Genomic DNA, 23,834 nt, shown 5'->3' on the forward strand with positions numbered 1-23,834 from the left:
ATCCCTCTCTCCTATTTCTTCACCTTCCCACTACACCACGAGCTTTCCCCTTCCCTACTAATACAACAAAGGTACTCCCTCATTGTTTAGATTGATGAAACTTGAATTTTTCCTAGGGTTCCAAACTTCGTTGTCACTTCGACCGACGTGTGTGTGTGTGTTTATACACCTATATCTTTCCCCCCTTATAAGGGAGGTAGCCAAGTCAAAGGCAAGTACCTGCATCCATCCATTCCACTCCCCTCCACCACCCTTTCCTTTCTCTCATATTAGCTCCTCATGGATGATGGGTCATCCCTGTACCTTGTCCACTGCCCTGGGTCATAGGCAATATAGCAAAATACAGTACATCCACAGCAAGGTCGCTTCATTTAATCGGCGAACCCCCCTCTTCGTTCCCTTCGGGGTGTGCCAAAATATAATTAGCACATAAGCAACCCCTTCCCCCGCCCCACCCTTCCTTGGATAACATTATCATTTATACATAGCCATTTTCCACTTATCCCTATCTCCTACCCTCTCCCTTCCTTGCTCAACAGACATTACCCTCTTGATCAGCACCCCCTTCACCCCATCCATCCATCCACATCCTCGATCGTTCCCTCAAATTCACTCCCTCTACCTTCCACACCTCTTTTACTAATATTTCTTCGTTTATTCTTTCCATGTGTCCAAACCATCCCAATACTCTTTCATCAGCCCTATCTGTCATCTCCTTTTCCACACTTGCTCTCCTTGATTCTCACTCTATCCAACCTAGTACCCTCTACCATACTTCTCAGACATTTCATCTCAAACACATTCAAACATATACTCTCAGCCTCTCTTAAATTACAAGTCTCTGCCTCCATACAAAGCTGTCAGCACGATCACCCATTCATACAATCTCCTCTTTGCATCCAAGGCATTTACTTGCTCATCTCAATCTACAATTTGCCCCTTCCTCTACTCCTCCCTCTCCCACCACATTCACACCCAAGTATCTAAAACTATCCACTTCCTCCAGCCACGATATGCCCCAACACTCCAAGCACATATGGGAAAGGTGACAGTTTCGGCCTCCACTACACACTTCCTAGCGTAGACTCCTAATTCCCTTTATTCTTTTCTTTTAATTTTGGTGTGCTCATTTCTGTCTTGACTATAAATTTCTTTTCTCTCATTTCATCTTATTCTTAATGTACTCCAAGCTTCATCTCTTTCTTTGTATTTCCTATTAAGCCAGCCCTTTCTTTGCACTGGTTTTGCCTTTATTTTTAAGACAATATTTTCCACCCCTGAGTTTTAGTTATGTAGAAAAATGTCCCCACCCCTTTCTCAGTTAATTCCCTCCAGTCAGGGTCTTCTAAGATTTTCTTAGGCCAATGATTTTTCCCCAAAAATGTATCTTCCTTGTTTGTGGGGCTTGTCTCTGGGTTCACTGGAATTCAGACCTGGTGAGCTCAGTTTTACAAGAAGGGCATTCATAATTTGAATTTATTACCTCTGGCCTTGTCTTTAGTAATAGATGCAGTCTTGAGGGAATATCAATGTAATCCCCCCTCCCCCAATAATCAGAACATTGATTTCGTTTTTATTTGTATTTTACTTATTTTTGTTTATTAAGGTTAGGTAGCATAAGTTCGGCTCGAGCTTCTATAAATGCGTGTGGACAGGGAGTTATTTGGAAGGAATTGCATAATCAAAATTCTCTGTACTCGTGAACATGTTTATTTCCTAAGCATTCTCCCTTCCTGCGATGAGACACATATGTCAGATCGACTGTATGCATCTCGCACACATTCCTAACCTGTACATGCACCATGAAACATATGATTATACAATAATCATGTCATAATACATTACCACCCTATACATATCTAGAGATACTGATTGATATTTTCAACCTATAATTGATCACTCTCCCCCAAAACAAACTTATACTAAATTATTCTATTTTCCTGGACTTTGCATTCCATCAATCATAAAATCTAGCAGTAGGGTACCTAAGGATTATACTATTGTGAGGGGTTCAGGACAGACATTAATGGGTATTGAATGATAAAAAAATTAAGCTAGATTGGTAAATGTTTTTGAGTTAGATAATCAGGAGAATGACCATGCATTACTGACAAAATTGTTAGTACAGTTTAATGAAGTATTTACAGAAGGTGAAGGGACGATAGTTTCATAGATGATATTTTGGTAGCAAGCAAACGAATGTCTTGACCTCTCAATTCAACCCTATGCTACAAAGGATTGCATACCCTTGATACTTAGCATCACAAAATATTACATCATATAATACTGCCGTACATAACACCCCTCCTGTATTGTCTCATATTGGTGAGACTGTGGGTAATCCTAAGGGATTTGTTGACATATTCGGAGATCACTTTGCTAGTGTTTCCAAGAAATATCGTAATTCACATATAGCACAACCAACGTCGCCAATCTCGGGGAGGTTACTTTGCTTCCATTAGAGGCCAATCTTATAACGTCTCCTTTTCCATCTCGGAAATAAAGATGGCTCCACCACAGTGCAGTGATTCATCACCAGGTCTTGGTGACACCGCATATTTTTTTTTTTCGCCACATGTCCGATAGAGCATGTTCCTTTTTATTAGACCTATTTACCTTTATTTGGAATACCAGTGATTTTCTCTGCTCTTAGGGGTGTTGCTATAATCATCTCCATCCCAAAACCTGGAAAAGACCATCAGTGAGCAACCAATTGTCGCTTCATTTCCTAACCTCTTGCATTTGTAAGTTGCTGGAAAAGATGGCAAGTTTCAGGCTTTTATGTACTTAGAGAGGCAATTACTTGTCGCCTGTTCAATATGGTTTTCGAAATTTTTTGTCTACCTCTGATGCTCTTTTGTCTCAAGAATATTCTATTTGTGAAGCATTCGCAAGTAAATAGCACTACATTACTTTTTTTTTTGAGAGAGAGAGAGAGCAAGAAAACATATGACACGACTTGATGCCACAGCATTTTCTTACCCTATTTGACTTCTCGGTCTCCGTGACTGATTTTCAAAAGTGGAGAAAAGACAAAAAACAAAGCAAATGACAAATTTATATAAACTATAGAAATGAGTATGTTAAGGTGATAAGAGAGGAAAAAAGGAACCATGAGAAGGATATTATAGATAAATGCAAAGATCAACCCAAGCTATTCTATCGGTATGTGAATGGTAAACTTAAAATCAAACAGGAAATGGTGAAACTACGCCAAAGAAATATAGAATACATAGAAGAATTAGAGATGGCCGAAGTCATGAACAACCACTTTAAATCTGTCTTCACCAGAGATAAAATACAAAATTGGGACGTAGATAATAACAAGCAATCTCCCCACATGAGTGAGTTTACAACATCACAAAAAGAAATATCAGAACATCTATCAAAACTGGATGTCAGAAAATCACATGGTCCGGATGGTATTGCAAATTGGATTCTAAAGGAATGCAAAGGAGAACTAACGGACAAAATACACATCATAATAAATAGCTCACTCAAAGAAGGAAAGATACCTAATGACTGGAAAAATGCTAATGTTGTACCAATATATAAAGGAGGAAACAAGGAAGAACCCACCAACTATAGGCCAGTATCACTAACAAGCACTATAGCCAAAATTTGAGAATATCATCAAGAATAGATGGGTAAAACATCTGGAAGACAACAACGTATTAAACCCAAGACAATTCGGGTTCAGACAAGGAAGATCATGCACCACAAACTTAATATGCTTCTACTCAAGGCTGATAGACATAGTGCAAGAAAGAAATGGATGGGCTGATTGTGCATTCCTAGACTTGCAAAAAGCCTTTGACAAAGTACCACACAGAAAATTACTAAAAAAAAAACTGGAACACATAGGAGGAATACAAAGGAACCAATTAAAATGGATGGAGGACTTCCTGATTGGTAGAAAGATGAGAGTAGTGCTCAGAGAAAAATATTCAGATTGGAAAGAGGTGATCAGTGGAGTACCGCAAGGATCTGTACTGGCACCAATAATGTTTGCTATCTATATGAATGACATGGACGAGGACGTGAACTGTTACATGTGCTTCTTTGCTGGCGATGCCAAACTGTTAAGGAAAGTAGAAACTGATAAGGACTGTGAAGCACTGCAAGAAGACCTGAATAGGGTATGGAACTGGAGTCAGAAATGGGAAGTGGACTTTAATACTAAGAAGTGTAGCATAATGGAGTTTGGAAAAAGCAAAAACAGAATATCAGGAAAATATACAATTGGAACCAAGGAAGTAAAGAAAGTAGGATCCGAAAAAGATTTGGGAGTAATTATCACAAACGACTTGTCCTATGATAAACAGATTAACAAAATTGTCGGGGAGACTTACAACTTGCTAAGATCAATAAAAGTGGCATTTGCATACTTGGACGAAGACATGATAAAAAAGAATATTGGTTACATTGATAAGGCCTAGACTAGAGTATGCGGCGACATTGTGGTCCCCCAATACCAAAAAGAATATAAAGAAAATAGAAAGAATCCAAAGAGCAGCTACAAAAATGGCACCTGCACTTGCAAACCTATCATATGAGGAGAGATTGGCTAAACTGGAGTTACCGACACTGGAGCTAAGAAGAGAGAGAGGTGACCTACTGACCATCTACAGAATCATGAAAGGCACAGAGATACTTGATAGAGAGGACTTCTTAACTGGGACAAGAGAAACACAAGAGGACATGGAAAGAAAATAGAAAAACATGGGTATAGAAGAGAACTGAAGAAAAACAGTTTTCCACATAGAGTTTTGGACACTTGGAACAAACTGGATAATGAAATAGTATGCGAAACCATAAGCATAGCTCCCCTTCCTGCAAAATACAACTAGGTAAATACACACGCACACAACAGTTTTTCTCATATTTTCTTATGGGTGCGAATTTGGGAAGTTCTCTTAGAAGCTTGTCCACTTGAAGAGGTGTGCCGTAGGGAAGTATACTTAGTTTCACACATTTTTCTGTTACTATAAACAGTGTATTGATGTAGTTCCAGGAGTTCGTGGTAGCTTATATGTCGATGTCTTGTCAATCTCTGCAGCGCAGATGCCATTGAGAAGTTGCAGTTATCAATTAATAGAATTTCTCAGTGGGCTGCAACTTGGGGATTTCATTTCTCGACTTCAAAAAATGTGGTCATACACTTCTGCTGCCTTAGTGGTGTTCACACGGTGTTCACACAAAAGAAGAATCTTTTGTGTGGAGGAAACTCGCTCTCTGGAACTTATATTTGACAGCCTGATTGGGTGCCTTAGTGGTGTTCACACGGTGTTCACACAAAAGAAGAATCTTTTGTGTGGAGGAAACTCGCTCTCTGGAACTTATATTTGACAGCCTGATTGGGTACCTCGTTTGTATATTAAGGCTACCTGTATGAAGGCGCTGTCACTCGTCAAAGTTTTGGCTCATACCCCATAGGGTGCTGACAGACAGACCCTCCTATTTCACCAAACAATTATTCTGTCTAAGAGTATAATTGTGAAGTTTACTCATCTGCTACTGAGGCTCGGTTTCGTGCGTTGAACTCGATGCGTTCTGTACTCCCCCAGTACCTAGCAGCCACGGTTACAATAGTCAATGGAATGGTTAGATTTCAACGACACAGGTGGATTTCGTTCAAGGTCGGAGGATTTGGTTTGGAATCAAAGCCTAAAGGATGCCCAACCGAGGGAGAAAAACTAATGATATATGTTAACAGTATTCGTATTTACCAGGGCTGTGGAGTCAGAACACAAAACCTTCAACTCCGGCTCCTCTATTTTTGGCACCTCCAACTTCGACTCCGACTCCTCTACTTTTGGCACCACCGACTCTGACTCTGACTCTGACTCCTCTTCGTGTAATTAATTGATTATGGCCTACATATTTTATAAAGCCTATACAACACACATACACTCCAATCTTGAGTAGATTTATATCATTATGACTGGTTTATATCAAAGAATAAAGATACCTGTAGTTATAGTGTGGCTTTCCTATGACCTCTTCATTAATACTTTATTACTGAAGTAGAGATCTTTTGAAAGGATATTGAAGAAAATTCAATAAAATAAAGATTATATAATGTACTCATTGATTTAACTACATACAGGTACTGCTTTGTGATTATTGCGATGGACATTACTCTGGTTCTGGAAACGATCTTATTGATACGAGTACAATACAAGATACAGCTGAACATGTTTGAAACATGAAACTTTTTTTTCAACTTTAAACATTCTTATTTCAATAATTCAATGTTAAAAAGTATAGAGGGGGCAAAGAAGGGGAAAGGAGAGAAGAGATAGTATTATTGCATTAGTGTACAGTTGAAATCATAATTATCCAACTGTTTGGCAGCACAGCTGTGGGAGAAACCACCAAACTGATGGAGTGATGGAAACGATGCATATGGAACTTGACAGGAATATTACAGCTCCTGTGACTGTGTGTCAACAGAAAGTGTAAAATGGAGGTGTTTATCTAATTTATTCAAGTAATACTTTGGATGTTTATTGGTCTATGTATAAATTTGAAAGCCAGCGTTGCACAAGGACGTTTTGGGGGTTTAATGGAATGACCATGAATATAAGACGATGAGATTTTTTACATTTTATAAAATTATGTTTTTTATATATAATCTACTTATAAGGAGTGTGCACTGCATAACTCTACAGACTAAACGAAAGCATTATAAAGTGTAAATTTAACTGGAGTCGGAGTCGGTATATTTTTACCGACTCCGACTCTGACTCCAGTGACATCGTAATTGCTTCCGACTCTGACTCCAACTCCAGTGACCGTAATTGCTTCTGACTCCACAACTCCAACTCCACAGCCCTGGTATTTATGACGTTTGAAAAATGTATACATACAACTTATTTAGTAACGAGATAACTTATTCTACGATATAGATTTATGTTGAAATAGACAATTTATGGAATGTATATAGTTGCAACAATTAAACAGTAGTTTGACTACTGTAGTGTAACCGTGGCTAGATTTTTTTTTTTCTTTCTTTACGCGCCAAAACTCGTCTCATCATTTGCTTGGTATCTACACGTTTTGCCATGATGGAGTGGAATACTGAGATTACCCATGTTCTAATAGAGTGAGTGGTTTGAAGTAAAGGTGGGACTTCGTCAAGGATGCGTTATGTCGCCCTGGCTGTTCAACTTATACATGGATGGGGTGGTACGAGAGGTGAATGCTAGGGTAGTGAGTCAGGGATTGGAGATGGTTAAAGAAAATGGAGAAAAGTGGGAGGTGAGCCAGCTGTTGTTTGCGGACGACACTGCGCTTGTGGCAGGGTCAGAGGAGGGATTGAGGAAGCTGGTGGCAGAGTTTGGGAGAGTATGTGATAGAAGAAAGCTAAAGATAAATGTGGGTAAAAGTAAGGTGATGAGATGTACAAGGGGTGAAAGTGGCAGTAGACTGGAAGTGAACATTAAGGGAGAGCGACTGGAGGAAGTGGATAGTTTTAGATACTTGGGTGCAAGTGTAGCAGGAAAAGGTGGAGTGAAGGTGGAGGTAGAATGTAGATTGAGAGAAGCGAGTAAATGCCTTGGTGGTTTAAAGAGTGTAATGAGAAATAGACATTTGGAGTGATTGTGCCAACAGCACTGTATGGGGCAGAAACGTGGAACATAAGAGAAGAAGAGAGAAGGAGTTTGAATGTGTTTGAGATGAGGTGTCTGAGAAGTATGGTGGGGGTTACTAGGCTAGATAGAGTGAGAAATGAGGAGGTGAGGAGGAGAACAGGGGTGAAAAAGGATTTGGGAGAGAGGGTTGATGAAAGAATATTAGGATGGTTTGGACACATGGAAAGAATGAGTGAAGAAAGACTAGTAAAAGAGGTATGGAAGGCAGATGTGGAGGGAGTGAACATGAGGGGACGTCCTAGGATGAGGTGGATGGATGGGGTGAAGGGGGCTTTGGGGAAGAGGGGAATGTCTGTTGAGGAAGGAAGGGAGAGGACGGAAGACAGAGGTGAGTGGAGAATGGTTGTATATGGATGATGTTGTGACTGCATGAGGAGGAATGGGTGGGGGGGTGGGGTAGTATGTGTGAGTAAATTTTGACGCAGCCCGAAGGGATTTCTCCCCGTCCTCTCCTTATATGCAAAGGGGGACGGAGAGGGGGGGTCGCCGATTAAATGAAGCGGCCTTGCTGTGGATGTACTGTGTCTTGCGACACTGCTTCTGACCCAGGGCGGTGGGCAGGGTTCAGGGATGACCCGTCATCCAGGAGGTGCTCAGATGGGGGGGAGGGTGGGAGGGGTGTGGAGTGTATTTAGGGATGAAATGGGTGGGAGTGTTTTTATGCCTTTCCCTTTGTGGCTACCTCCCTTGGAAGGGGGAAAAAGCCTTGGTATATGTATGTATGTATGTAATAGAGAAGATACGACCACAAGAGGCACTTTGAGATATGAGGCATCCTGACTATATTAAGAAATAATGATAATATAATCTGTCACTGGGTCAGCCCTTCAGTACCGTTCTCAGTGGATGACAAACAATGCAAATATCGTCAAATATACAATTTTAGAGATCGTGAGTCGTTTAGAGTTATTTGGAGTAAAATATTTGAGAAACTGGCATAATGTAGGCTCTGCCAATGAGAGTTTCTCATTCTGGATAGAGGATAGAGCATGGTGTAGCTCCTTTTACGTGATTGGTGGGAACATCTTGAAACGTGAAGATTGGACTCGCTTCTAACCACTTGTTCAATGATGAACGAGTGCAAATGTTCGACTTTAAGCATTCCATTAACTAGTGTAACCATACTTTCACTTGTGGATGCAGGTGTCCTTCCATTGGACTTGCGTCCCCAGTCTTTATTGTTGAGGTGCTGGTATCAAGTTCAGCGTCTTCATGAGTCAGTATGTTACTTTTCCGGGATTCACGCTCTTATCTAAATGTGTCTCCCCCAAGTTTCCCTAAACTTTTCGGCTTCAGGGTTGGATCCACTATGGTGACATTAGATGTATCGTACATTTCTGTATGTCCCTATCAATTTCCTAGGGTTAATTACTTGCAATTCCCCCAACATGCCTGTCTGCAGCCCCACCATTCCTAACAAGAACCTGTTATCAGATTATTGGTACCATGCATGATTCCTAGAACACTTCCACACATTCCAACTCCATCCCTATATTTACAGATGGTGCACAGTCTGATGCTGGAATCAGATATGTTGTTCTACTCTATTCGCTCGAGGCGGTAGCCTCCCCGGTGTAGCTTCTGCCTTTACACCAGTTATATGTCATTGTCCTGGCTTTAAGAATTATTTTTACTCTTCCCATTTTATCTTTTACCATTTTAATGACTCTTTTAGAGTTCTCTCTGTTGTGGAACATTTTAGTCCTTCCCTTCGTCCTATTGTTTTATCAGTTCTTGAGTTGCTCAATCTACTCCAGCGTAGAGACTACCACTTTGGGTTTCCCCATTGTAGGATTTTTCACAACCTGAGCAAGGAATCCAATAAACACCAGCTATATTGTCCAGCGTTTTGCCTATGTTTATTCTTGTCCTCGTGAGGTCTTTAATTGCCCTACTGGTCTGGCACACTACTTTCAAGTTGGTGGTTTTTAAAATACAAGACAGGTTGGTGAAAAATCTTAAACTGGGGAAACATCACGCGACCTAAAACCCAGATACGAGAACACCGATACGATGATCCCCATTATGTCACCACCAACGCATGTGTTGCATACAAGAGCAGTAGCAACCACTTGATGAACTGGGAAAATGCAGAACCTCTGGTACATGAAGCTGACAAGAACCGTAGATAATTATTATTATTATTATCATTGGAAGCAGGCATCATACAAGGAACCAACACAAATAAAATAGGGCATGTTCAATATCTTACGGTTCATACCATACCTAATTCCTGTAATACCCATTGCCAACAAAATTGTAAGCTATCCCTAGTTGTTCTCCAAAATTGCCTTTTCCTTCTCATAGTCATTGTCCACCCTCAGTTGACAATTGCTCACCCTTCTTAGTTTCTTCTTCCTTTTGTTCCTCGGTTGTGAGCTTATGTCCTTTACCCAGCCAATAGTTCCATCTTATCCCATTCCCTATTCCCGGACATTTGGTCCATATCTTAACCTCTCTCATGGTGAGAGAGATTGATATCAGATAAATTTACCACATCTTCAGTCAGTGAAAATGTGGTAAATAATGACACTGATATGTCTCATTTGTTACCAAAAAAAAAAGAGTAAATTTTATCTTCAATTAACCCAATAATTTGTTCAGTAAAGTTGTCAATGTACAAGAGTAATACAACTGGAGTGTATAAGTTACCTTGTTTAGATTGCAATGATGTATATTAGGGACAAACGGGTAGAGACCTCACCACTAGGATCAAAGAGCTCAAGAACTCTGTTAAATATGGGCAGGAAAATTCTGCCATATTTCAGCATGTCACCAACAAAAAAAAACATCAAATAAATTGGGACGACACTGAAATAATTTACAAATCTAAATGCAGTTTCAGAAGAAAAATAATAGAATCCTCTTTAATTAATAATTTTCCAAATTATAATATTTCCTATGGCCAATGGTCACCAGATTGTATAACTTCCTTAGCAATAAATAAAATGCTACATTCTACATCAGAAGTGGACAAAATCCACCAATGTCCATGCAACGCCAGACACGTGACCTAAGCCCCCATCCCTTCCTGCTTACCTCACTACTTCTGTATAAATACATGTTGTTCTCCACTCTGTAATTCACATCTGCTGAAGAGGATCACAGTTAGTGATTGAAATATACGGATCTTTTTACTTTTGCTTATTCTTCTCCGAAAGGGGGTCATTAGTATTAATCTACTCTATAATAAGTAGTAGCTTCTGTCTGTCCGTTTATCTCCTAGGGTTTAGGAGATAGACCCCTATAACCATATATATTCTGATACCCTATCACTCCAGGTACTTGGATAACTATATTTCATTTACAAAAAAATATTATTTTGGCTAGGGTTAAAGGGTTATGGTGGGGTAACATGCCACTACTGTAGTGTCCCCGTACCACGATTGGCATTTTGTGAAAAAATTACTATGATTAAACAAATCATTGTATATGTTCATAAATATTATTTATATTTGTGAAATTAATGTTGCCACAAACCATGATAGCCATTGTAGGGAGAAAGCACGTAAATGTAAAATGATTGTATCATTTTACTAAATGTTTAAGTATTGGTTATTTTTATTTTACTTTTTCACGGGCGGTAATATGCTCAAGTATCGAGTGCCTGATGAGCGATGGAGCAAGTGTGTTACTGAGTGGAAGCTGCAAAATGGGAAGTGTGAAAGAGGAAGACCAGACCGAAGGTGGAGAGACAAGATCGAGAAGTTTGCAGGAGTGATGTGGCAGAGGATGGCGTGGTCCTGTGAATCATGGAATGCTATGAAGGAGGCCTTTGTTCAGCAGTGGACTCAGGATGGCTGATTGGTCGAGTGCCTAGTCGACAGTCAACAACTCAGCGCTCTCAGAGGTTATACGTCGCTCTCCGTTCCAGCTCACTCAACGGTGCCCATCGACCTTCGCCGGCCGGTGGCAGCGAGGAGACTTGTCTCCTTTGCTGCTGCTGGTCTGGCACAAAGCTGGCCTCTTCGTTAACGTCAGCAAATGGGTTTACACCAAAGACAAATACACACATTTCCTAAGTTACGTAATTCTCTGTTTTCAGAGTTGTTCTTGGAAGAAAAGAGATACACGCACACCTCGCTGGCTTAGCGGGGGACCTTAATCCAACTCTAATTCAGAGCCCTTAACTCTTTGCCGGCTGTTCGTGGGAGAGGAATTGGGGAGCCCCTCCTGTCAACTGGCCTGCACCCACACCTGACCTCTTCGGTGACGCTGGCGAGCGGGTTTACACTTCTGACATTTACACACAATTTCCAAGTCATGTAATTCTCTGCTTTCAGAGTTGTGCTTGGAAGGAGAAAGATGAAACAACACCCGCCTGCCTTCCCCCCTTGCACCGCCATCGGACCCACTCTCCTGACTATGCTTTGGATATCGCTCGCTCGTTGTTCAAGTCCAACCTGGGGCTAAACAGGAATGCTCATGCCCAACCTGGGGCTAATCAAGGACATGCTACCTAGCTGGGGTTAATCAGCATCTCTACATGCGGGAAGTGAACTCTACTCACTTCCCATAAGATACAAACACACACCTCTCACCTCCCACACACAAATATGTACATGCACTTTTTCTTTGACTAAAATTCGCTTCCTTTCTAACTTTCTCTTATACTACATCTCATTTCAGTTTACCTCCCACTAAAGATTTTTCAGTTTTTCCACCTTTACTACTACGCCTCCTACCATTTTCTCAACTTTTGGTGATTCTAATCCCAGGCGTCAGCGCCGCCTTCCTAGTTCCCTGCCCATTTCTCCCGAGCCACGACCAACAATCACCCCTAATCGCTCACGAAAAAGCGCATTGGCAATAACCCTCTTTTATACACTATCTTTTCATTTTCTTACAGATATTCTTCCCCTCACACAAAAATCGATCCAGTGAAGACAACGAAGAATCGTATAGACTGAACAACTTCACATCAGGCTTAATGACCCCCTTATGGGTCGATAGCCTTAAAAAATATATCTAGTTCAAAGATAATAAAAAATTGGTTCAATTCTTCTCTTACGGCCGAATATTATATTTCCAAGGGGCATCTCCCCCCTCATTGATTTTTTTTCTTACTTAACATATGTGTTACCTTTTCCATTGAGTTATGTTGATACGTGTAACTTTTCTCCACAAATTCTATCATCATTTGCCTGCAGCAACACGCAGGTAATTTGGCTGGTACATATAAACTGTGTTTCTCGCTTTATTGCAGATCGTAATTTTGTTAATAACTTAAATGATATCAACAATAAAAGTTTAAAATTTTGCACACTGTGAGAGTACTCCTAAAAAGGTAAGCCACCAAAATATTTTTCAAATCTATACGATATTTTCTAAGTTATAGGCATTTATGTATTTTGGAGTCATATTCACTGTTTCTCGCTTTATTGCAGGTTTGTGAAAATGCCCAGAAATGTACGATTGACTGCTACTGAAAAGCAAAGGATTGTAGCAGGCCTTGCAGAAGGACTGACTCTTCTGGATTAAGCCAAGGAACTGGGAAGGGACAAGAGAACCTTGGCTTCTTTTGTGGAGAAGCCCAGCACCACACCAAGGAAAGATAAGGGCACCAGAAGAAGCATTTCTCCTCGTGATATGCGAAAAATACGCAGGCAAGTAAATAGGGAACCCAATGGCACCAGCGCCTCCATTTTTGCAAAAGCTGGCGTTGATCCGATGTCCAGAAAGACCAGATGCAGTGTCTTGAATGAGATGGCCAGGAACGTGAAGCCCATTTCCAGACCTCCCTTGAACAGAACTCACAAGGAAAAACGTATTGCGTGGGCAGAAAAATACATGAAAACAAACTTCCAACAGGTCTTATTCACAGATGAAGCCAGAGCCACACTTGATGGTCCGGATGGATGGGCTAAAGTTTGGAGTCCTACTGGAGCTGCTATCCCACATCGGGTTCGTCGCCAACAAGGAGGTGGGGGAGTTATGTTTTGGGTGGGTATCATAGGAGATACATTGGTTGGACCTTTCCGAGTGCCAGAAGGTGTGAAGCTCACAAGCCAAGCATACATATCGTTTTTGGATGAGCATTTGTCCCCTTGGTTGTACGACCTGCCTTTACTTCGTCGACGTCAGCTAATTTCTATGCACGACAATGCTCCATCTCATGCAGCAAAGGCCACGACTTCCTCGCATCTCTGGGCATCAAGGGAGAGACTCTCATGACTTGGCCGCCTTGTTCTCCTGACTTAAACCCGATTGAGCAGCTTTGGTCAATTTTGAAGAGGGAGGTTTATGAGGGAGGACAACAGTTTACCTCAAAAGATGCCCTCTGGAATAAAATTGTTGCCGTTGCTAGTACCATAAAACCTTCTCAAATCAAGAGATTGACTTCATCTGTTGATAGCAGACTGCTGAGGGTAATTTCAAGGAATGGGAGTTATGTTGATAAATGATTTGATTTTGTGGAATATATCTAGTGAATTCTTCCTTACATGTCATTAATTTTGTTACTTATGATTTTATTTATTGTATTAAATAAACCTGTTAAGCTAAATTGGGATTTCAATACCTTTATATTGTATTTTTACAAACCTGCAATAAAGCGAGAAACAGTGAATATGACTCCAAAATACATAAATGCCTATAACTTAGAAAATATCGTATAGATTTGAAAAATATTTTGGTGGCTTACCTTTTTAGGAATATTCTCACAGTGTGCAAAATCTCAAACTTTTATTGATTATATCATTCAAGTTATTAACAAAATTACGATCTGCAATAAAGCGAGAAACACAGTTTAGGTACACCTCACCTTACGTCTTTAATTGGTTCCAGGAGACACGACGTAAGTCGAATTTGCTTACAAGTAGGCTAGGTAGGCCTGGTGTAGCCTAGGCTAAACTGCCAATAGCCATTTTTCAGTACTTTATTTTACTTTTGATTGCATTTTTTATTAAACAAGGTTAATAAAAATCTATTTTAAGTTTCCAAACAGAACATTTATTTATCATTTTGTAATAAAGTATAAAAAAAGTACCTGTACTTATTCATCAATACGTACAATTTGCTGTACTTTATGAATGCATTGTCAATTACATACGGTGAACAAAACAAAAAACAAATAAATAAAAACTAGTTTAAGCTTACAATAATTTTGTAATAAGTGAAAAATTGAATAAAGTATTTTTAATTTACCAATGCAGTACATACATTATGTCGATGTTTACGCGTTGCTATTTCGCGGTGCTGTACTCTATGAATGCATTGTCAATAACATACGGTAAAACAAAACAAAAAACAAAGAAATAAAAACTATTTCAAGCTTACATATAATCATATTGTAATAAGTGAAAAACTTTAATGTATTTTCAGTTTACCAAAACAGTAGATACAATATGTTGATGTTTACGTTGTAGACGTAGATGGCTGGGGATTGTCGACATCAACATCAGCTGATTCTCGTCGTTCGACGCGTAAAAACTGGTCAAGAGTGCCTTGAACCGTCTTCTTCTTTTCTTCAAGGATTAGATTATAAGGAGCAAAAGCTTCATAACAAGCCCCCATTATCTTGGAAAAGCGTTGAGCATTTGGATCCATATCCTCAAACATAGCAAGACCTTTTTCGATGTGTGCAAATGCTTCCTCCATTTTCTTAATGGTGAAGTGGCGTGGCTCAGATTCATCATCCTCTTCTTCTTCTTTCTTTTGTTGCTCCTGAAGTTCCATCAAATCCTTGTTCATCAGTAACTCCTTGTCTTTTTCAAATAAATCTGTGAAATCCTCTTCCTCCAAATTCATATCCAGCTCTTCGCTCATTGTAACCAAATCTTTGTTGACAACAACAGTATCGAAGCCCTTAAACTCGTGCACAAATTGCGGGCATAGCTTTTTCCATACACCATTCATAGCAGTGCTCTGAACATCATTCCATGCTGCTGCTACATTCTGTAAAGCTTTGTAGATGTCATATCCCTTCCAAAAGTCGCGAAGTGTGATAGACTCATCCATTTCAATTGCAGCTATTGCTTGCCGTAGCGTACGCTTCATATAATAACGTTTGAAGATAGCAATTATCCCCTGATCCATTGGCTGGAGAATAGACGTAGTGTTTGGGGGGAGGTATATGACGGTAATGTTGGGGTGAAAATCTGCGATGTTTTGTGGGTGGCCAGGAGCATTATCTAAGATAAGTAAAACCTTAAAAGGAATCCCCTTCTCCTTACAATACTTCTCTGCTGCTGGGACAAAATTATTGAAAAAACAATCTTCGAAAATAACAACAGTGACCCAAGCTTTTGAGTTAGCCATCCATATAACAGGGAGAGATGCTTTGGGTATATTCTTCAGGGCACGGGGGTTGTGTGCATGATAAACAAACAGAGGCTTTAATTTAAAATCTCCTGCACAGTTACCTCCCAACATTATGGTCACACGTTCTTTTGAGACCTTGTAACCTGGAATCGTTTTCTCTTCCTTGGAAACAAATGAACGATCTGGTAATTTCTTCCAATATAATCCTGTTTCGTCTACGTTGAAAATTTGCTCAGGAAGAAACCCGTTTTCTTCGATGATTTTCTTCAGTGTAGCAGGAAATTCCGCTGCTGCTTGTTCATCAGCTGATGCGATTTCACCTTGTCTTTTAAGGAAGTGATAATTTCTCCTGTTTTTATATCTCATAAACCATCCAGGACTTGCTTTGAAATCTACATCTTTCTCATCTGGATATTTTTCCTTTAGGTCCTCAAACAAAGACAACGCTTTTTCCTGAATGAGCTCTTGACTAAGATTCGCATTCTGACGATTCCTCCTATCAACCCAAATCGAAAGAAGATTTTCCATTTCTTCAAATATCTTACCTCTTTTCTTGTTGATGATCGTGTTCTTCATCAATGGGGCTTCAGATGTGACATGTGTTAAAATCTTGTCTTTATTATGCACAATCATTGATACAGTTGTCCGACTTACTCCAAAACATCGTGCAATCGATACAACTTTTTCACCATTACAATGACGTTTTATCATCGCCATTTTCTCCTCCAGTGAAATAGCACGACGCTTAGCACTTTCACTAGAACTTTTCTTAGGAGGCATGGGGGCAAATATTACAGTTACAAGTGAATGTTAATGAGAAAATTTACAAAACTTCAGTAAACAGATAATAATCCAAAAGAATTGCGGGAGTCGAGACGCCGCTTACGGTAAATACGTATTGGAAGTACCGTTGCGATTTCATGTTCTAGTGGACTAGGCCATACTACTTTATGGTATATATTTTAGCAGTTACTGAATCTTTATATAATTTTACATGCTTTTATTCTTATTTATTGTAACATGAATTGCTTGAAATACTTGAAACGTTTTTTGGTGTTTATGCGATTCCATTATTGGCTGACCGACGTAAAGTCAAGTAAAACGACAACTTGAATTTTTTTCCATATTATTTTTGAAAACCGACGTATCTTCGAAAACGACGTAAGTCGAAACGACGTAAGTCGAAACGACGTAAGTCGAAACGACGTAAGTCGAAACGACGTAAGTCGAGGTGTGCCTGTATATATAATGTAGAGGCCACCAAATGATGCTCGAATATTTTTGGTTGTGCTTCCGTTCGGTTTACATATATATACACATATATATTATATATACTACAATAAAGTAGCTTCTGCCTGTCTGTTCATGAACTCTTCCTAGGGTTTTGGAGATAGACCCCCATAACCATATATATTCTGATACCCTATCACTGCAGGTACTTGGATAACTATATTTCATTTCCAAAAAAAATATTATTTTGGCTAGGGTTAAATATTAAAAGGGTATGGTGGGGGTAACACGCCCCTACTGTAGTGTCCCCTTACCACGATTGGCATTTTGAGATAAAAATTACCATATTTTTCGGACCATAAGGCGCGGGCAAAATCCTTAAAATCGGCCAAAATCGGTGGTGCGCCTTATGTGTGGCTTCAGTGCAAAAAAAATGCATGGACAGTGACGTACTATTTTGACAAGTTTTGTAGCTAGCCTGCCGATGGCCTAGCAAAAGTTACAACCAAGTTATAACCAAGATGCATGTATCTTGACAAGAAAATTGCGAAAACATCGACAGTTTTCGAGTCCATGCCAACACATTCATTCACGCTGTCATGACTATGACATGATAGTGTCCACTACACAGACAGCCATTTCGTATTGGGCTAGTCTCGCTCCACTCAGACTGTAGTAATTTGGATATTTTTTTAGTTACGACCATGGGCGCTATAGCAATATAAAATTAATTATTAATTTTGTAAATTAAAATGTATCAACGTAATATGCAATTTTGTGGGCGGAAATGAAAATAAAAAATACCTTGCTACAAGCAAATGTGCTAATGAACGAAGTCGGTAGCATAGGATCGGGATGCCAACGTCTCTCACGACGATGACAACTAGGACGAGCCGGATGACATTTAATTTGCAGGTAATGATTTATTAAACACAGGTTAGGTTAGACGAATTTATCACCCTTTCATTTCTTTGACGTCGGCATCTATCATAACAAACATGGCATACCATTCGTCTGACACGGCTTCGTTACTTACGAAATCTGTTTTAGCACCTTTTTTGTTTTTTATTTCCACTCACAAAATTGCATATTACGTTGATACATTATTATTTACAAAATTAATAATTTTCTATTGCTATATTGCGCCCATGGTCAAAACTAAAAATTTACCTTCAGTTGTAATCTTGTTTTTTAAATGAATAGAGAATTCCGGGAATAAAACTGCTAATGTTGGTTTTATTCCCTACAATTCCCGTAACATGTTTATGTTGTTTTTTAGGGGTGTTGGCAGGGCAGACCGTCCATGGAGGTGGTCTGATTTCAGTGACCAAAATAAAAAAATATATAATTTATTTTTGTAATTTGCTAAATCTCAACCGATTTTTCTCATTCAACAACGAAAATGTTCAGTTCTGAATGCACTCACATATGCATGATTATCCGATGACGAGACCAGTTGCGCCTTATGTAAGGATGGGGAATAACAAATTACGGGTGCGCCTTATGGTACGAAGCTCCTTTTGGTCCGAAAAATACGGTACTATGATTAAACAAACCATTGTATGTGTTCATGAATATTATTTATATTTGTGAAATTAATGTTGCCACAAAATATGATAGCCTTTGTAAGGAGAAAGTATGTAAATGTAAAATGATTATATAATTTTACCAAATGTTTGAATATTGGTTATTTTTATTTTACTTTTTCACTGGCGGTAATGTACTCAAGTTCAAAGATAAAAGAAAAAAAAATTATTCAGTCATTCTATTACAGCTGAATATATTTTATTTCCAAAGGGTGTCTCCCTCTAGTTGATTTTTTTCTTACTTAACATCTTATTTGTGTTACCTTTTCCATTGAATTATATTGATACGTGTAACTTTTCTCCACAAATCCTATCAAAATTAAAATGATCATCAATTGGCCGCAATGACGCACGGGTAATTTGACATGTCCTCTTGTCATATGAGGAGAGATTGTCCAAAATGTAATTACATAGTCTGGAACAAAGATGAGAAAGAGGTGACTTGTTAACCATCTATAGAATCATGAAAGGCGTGGAAGTCCTTGATAGAGAAGACTTCTAAACTGGGATAAAAGAAATACAAGGGGACTTGAAAAGAAACTCAACAAGGACAGTTATAGAAGAGACCTGAAAAAAAAAAAAAATGCTTTCCATACAAAGTGGTGGATGTCTGGAATAAATTGGATGAAACAATAGTGTGTGCAAAAACTATATGCGAATTTAAGAGCAAACTAGACACTGGAAGATACAAAGATGGGACACTATGAGCGTAGCTCCCCTTCCTGTAAGATACAACTAGGTAAATATGCACGGAGCCTAGCAGATAAACCTTATGAGGAAAGAACATAAAAATGTGAATTTAACAGCAAACTAGACACTGCAAGATACATAGATGGGACACATGAGTGTAGCTCCCCTTCCTGTAAGATACAACTAGGTAAATATACACGGAGCCTGGCAGATAAACCATATGAGGAAAGAACATAAAAATGAAAGAGACTACAAGAGACCATAAGGCCTACACCAGGCAGTTCCATGTCTATTACCTACTATCATCCCCATCCATAAAGTTGTCTGTTTCTTAAAACAACTGATAGTGTCAGCACTTACTACATGGTTACTAAGTCTATTCCATTCATTGACCACCGTATTAGTAAGCCAGTTCTTTCCTATTTTTTAAATCTATATTTGTCCAATTTAAATCCATTACTGTCAGCCCTGCCCTGTTGTCTTAATATGATGACCTTGTTTGCATCACCCTTGTTAAAGCCTTTGATCCACTTGAACACCTCTATAGATCACCCCACACTCTGCATCTTTTCAGAGAGTACCAACTTTGAAATATCAAAGAGAATGAGGTGACATGATTACAGTATTCTGGTTACTAAAGGGGATAGATTGCAATGACAGATCTCTTGATTAAAGATTGGAGGGATTTAAGGGATCATAAGAGTAAATCAAGAAAGACCATATGTCAAAAGCATGTGAAGAAATGCAGTTTTCCATATAGATGTATGTGTGGAATAGCTTAGGTGATATAGGCCAAGTTCAAACAATACATGAGTTCAAATCTTAATTTGATAATTGGAAATCAAAGGTAGAGATTAAGTTGGAACCGTACATGGATTTGAGTCTAGGCATGTTAGGAAACTAGAGAATAAGTGACAGGACATAACAAGCGTTAGTTTTTACCTGTATACTCAATCAAATCAGCCATCCTGAGTCCACTGCTGAACAAAGACAGCTTTTATAGCATTCCACAATTCACATGACCATGCCAGCCTCTGCCATATCACTCCTGCAAACTTCTCTATCTTGTCTTTCCACCTGTCTGGTCTCCCTCTTCCACACTTCCCATCTTGTGGCATCCACTCAGTAACACACTTGCTCCATCTCTTATCAGGCGTTTGCACTAACCTGCCCAATTCCACTTTCATTCACTGCCTCCACAATATCTTTCACTCTAGTCTGCTCTCTTTTGGTCTCTCAGTGTTATTCCCGTCATTGATCTTTCCATTCTTCAAGTGCATTCCTTAGTTTTATCTCCATTGCCTTTGTCGGTTTCCAAGTCTCACATCCATAGAATATTGCTGGCAGAATTCATTGATTGTAAACTTTACATTTCAAATATAAAGGTAGAGAACCTCTGCTGATTTTATTATACTTTCCAAACACTTTCCAACCAACAGTAATATGCCTTTTTATTTAATTATAATCTTTGGTCACTTTCACAATCTGGTCTAAATAATTATACTCTTCAACTTCTTCAAGACCCTTACCATCAATTATATCTCTTTTCTTTGAACTTCCATGTTGAACATTACTTTGGTTTTACTCTTATTCATTTATAAACCTACTTTGAGACTTTACTTGTTCAGATCACTTAGCATATCTTGCAAGTCTTCTGCTCTTTCTGAAATAAGAATAATGTCATCCACAATTCTTAAGTGGTGAAAATATTTGCCATTAATTTTCAAACGTTTCTCTTCCTAACTGAACCTTCTAAAAATCTCTTATTTACAGCATGGTTTTTGTGCATACTATTTCATTGTCCAGTTTGTTCCAAGTGTCCACTACTATATGTGGAAAACTGTTTTTCTTCAGTTCTCTTCTGTAGCTATGTTTTTTTTTATTTTCTTTCCATGTCCTCTTGTGTTTATCTTGTCCCAGTTTAGTAAGTCCTCTCTATCGAATATCTCTGTGCCTTTCATCATTCTGTAGATGGTCAGTAGTTCACCTCTCTCTCTTCTTTGCTCCAGCATCAGTAACTCCAGTTTAGCCAATCTCTTCTCATATGATAGGTTTGCAAGTGCAAGTGCCATTTTTGTTGCTGCTCTCTGGATTCTTTCTATTTTCTTTATATTCTTTTTGGTACTGGGTGACCGCAATGTTGCCGCATACTCTAGTCTAGGCCTTATCAATTTAACTAATATTTTTTTATCATGTCTTCGTCCAAGAATTTAAATGCCACTTTTATTGATCTTAGCAAGTTGTAAGCCTCCCCAATAATTTTGTTAATCTGTATACCATAGGATAAGTCGTTTGTGATAATTACCCCCAAATGGCAGCGACATCATAAAAATGATCGGTTTGATGTCGCTGCCATTAGCGTATTCCTCTCATAGTTACAATGGTGATAAGCGTGGAAGGGGTTCGTCCCGGTCCTTACCCCACACCACTGGTGGGCTGGTCCTTGAGTAATACAGGAATTCGGATCGCTGTAATAAGTGATCTTCCTTCCCTCGGGAATCAGTTCGATTCCAGGTTTCAAGGATTTTATAGTCTCTGTGGTGTAGTGGTCTAGGGCGCCGTACAGGTAATTTACGGATAGCCGAGTACAGCGGGTTCAAGCCCCGCATGCAACTGTCATAAAAATTATCGGTTTGATGTCCTGCCATTAGCGTATTTCTCTCATAGTTACAATGGCGATAAGCGTGGAAGGGGTTCGTCCCGGTCCTTACCCCACACCAATGGTGGGGTAATACGCCGTAATAAGTGATCTTCCTTCCCTCGGGAATCAGTTCAATTCCAGGTTTCAAGGATTTTATAGTCTCTGTGGTGTAGTGGTCTAGGGCGCCGTACAGGTAATTTACGGATAGCCGAGTACAGCGGGTTCGAGCCCCGCATGCAACTGTCATATATATATATATATATATATATATATATATATATATATATTTAAGTGGCAATTATATTTGAACTTACAACATGAACGGATAGTTTGTTCCAAACATTTACAGCTTGATTAAAGATTTTTTTCATTCATTGGCATTTGATATTTTGTAGACTTTTTTGGAACCCTTATTTCTTGTGACATTACTTCGGTCCACAATATGATAATCATATATCAAAGGTAAACTTATCAGAAAACTAAATCACAGTTTAGTATTGATTCACTTCTACTAATTCATAATCTCTTCAAATAACCCAGCCATCATGAACCTCAATCTGGAATCCATCAGAATGCTAGGCCACCATGCTACTGATTATATCAGTGAGCATACAATAGATACTTGTATTCTGATGAATCCTGGATCAAAGGTCGCAATGGCCACATTATTTATTTGAAAGATTTCACTGTTATGAGTGACTTGTTCCAGGATAATATCTGGTTTATCCCTGTATTGATGCATTCAAATTATGCACAAATGAACTATTTTATGAAGACACAACCACTCCAACTTTATTCATCTCCATTTGCAGTGAGGTCGGTGATGGGAGAGGCGATCCTTCTAGTGATGAGGTGATGATGGAGGTGTCCGAGGCCAGTAGCAACAGCAGTAACGCTACGCTAGGAGAATACAGTTCGCCACTTTCTCCCGACGTACATACCCAATCACCTCAGCATTTCAGTCAGCAACCTCACCATAGTGCTCAGCAAGAACAACAACACATAGCTCTCGAAGAAGAAATGAATAACTTACATATACAGCAACACCCAGAACAGGCAGCACCACATTCTGCCTTAGACATGTGTACAGCCTCATCTGCTACTACTAATCTTAATTCATCTGCAACCAACCATGTCCGTGATCCACTTAGATTTCCCCGACCTCTGCAGGTAATGTATCTCGAAGTGTATATTTTGTTGCACATACACAATCTTTAACACTTACACAGAAAAAAAGACAGACTGACAGATTGCTTATTGACAGACAAGTTTTACAGACCAGTTAAATTATTAGGACCAATGCCCATCGCCATAAAAAGTAGTCAAGCCAAGATATTTGAAAATCAGAAGTCAGAGGGAAATTGGTAGCAAGTAGTTGTTACTGTATGAACTTTAGTTTGATAGCACTTTTGCCCTTATAGACAACCTTGTGCCACTGTCATGCATTATCTTGTAGTTCATGTGTTGGCTTAGTCAAGGGTATTAATAGTTTGGTTAATATTACTGTTTTCTGCAGGAAGGTGTAGCGAGATGATGGAAGTATAGATGCAAGATGTGTAAATTGGGCAGTCTATTAGTATGTGTGATATTGTGAGGGAGCTTTACATTGGCAAATGGAAGAGCCCTTTCTTGTCATTAGGTGGCCATGTGTGAAGCATTTTTCTTTTTTAGATGTATTAGTTCTGTTTCAAAACATCAGTTATGCTGGTGTGAAGATAGCCGTTGATGGTGTCTAATTTTTTTCATGATTGTGTTGAGTGTTGCTCC

At 39.2% G+C, this 23,834-nt stretch overlaps 1 protein-coding gene across 1 annotated transcript in view; it reads left to right on the plus strand.

Annotated features, from left to right (window-relative positions):
• Positions 1-23,834, plus strand: part of LOC143027613 (protein prune homolog 2-like) — a 289,335-nt gene that overhangs the window by 13,067 nt on the left and 252,434 nt on the right. The window contains exon 2 of the mRNA XM_076188976.1: positions 22,880-23,237. Within this exon, the coding sequence (XP_076045091.1) occupies positions 22,880-23,237 (358 nt within the window). The remainder of the gene's footprint in view (positions 1-22,879; positions 23,238-23,834) is intronic.

This window comes from Oratosquilla oratoria, chromosome 8 (genome assembly GCF_046742065.1).
Source record: "Oratosquilla oratoria isolate Oo_2021 chromosome 8, ASM4674206v1, whole genome shotgun sequence".
NCBI classification, from domain to species: Eukaryota; Metazoa; Arthropoda; class Malacostraca; order Stomatopoda; family Squillidae; genus Oratosquilla; species Oratosquilla oratoria.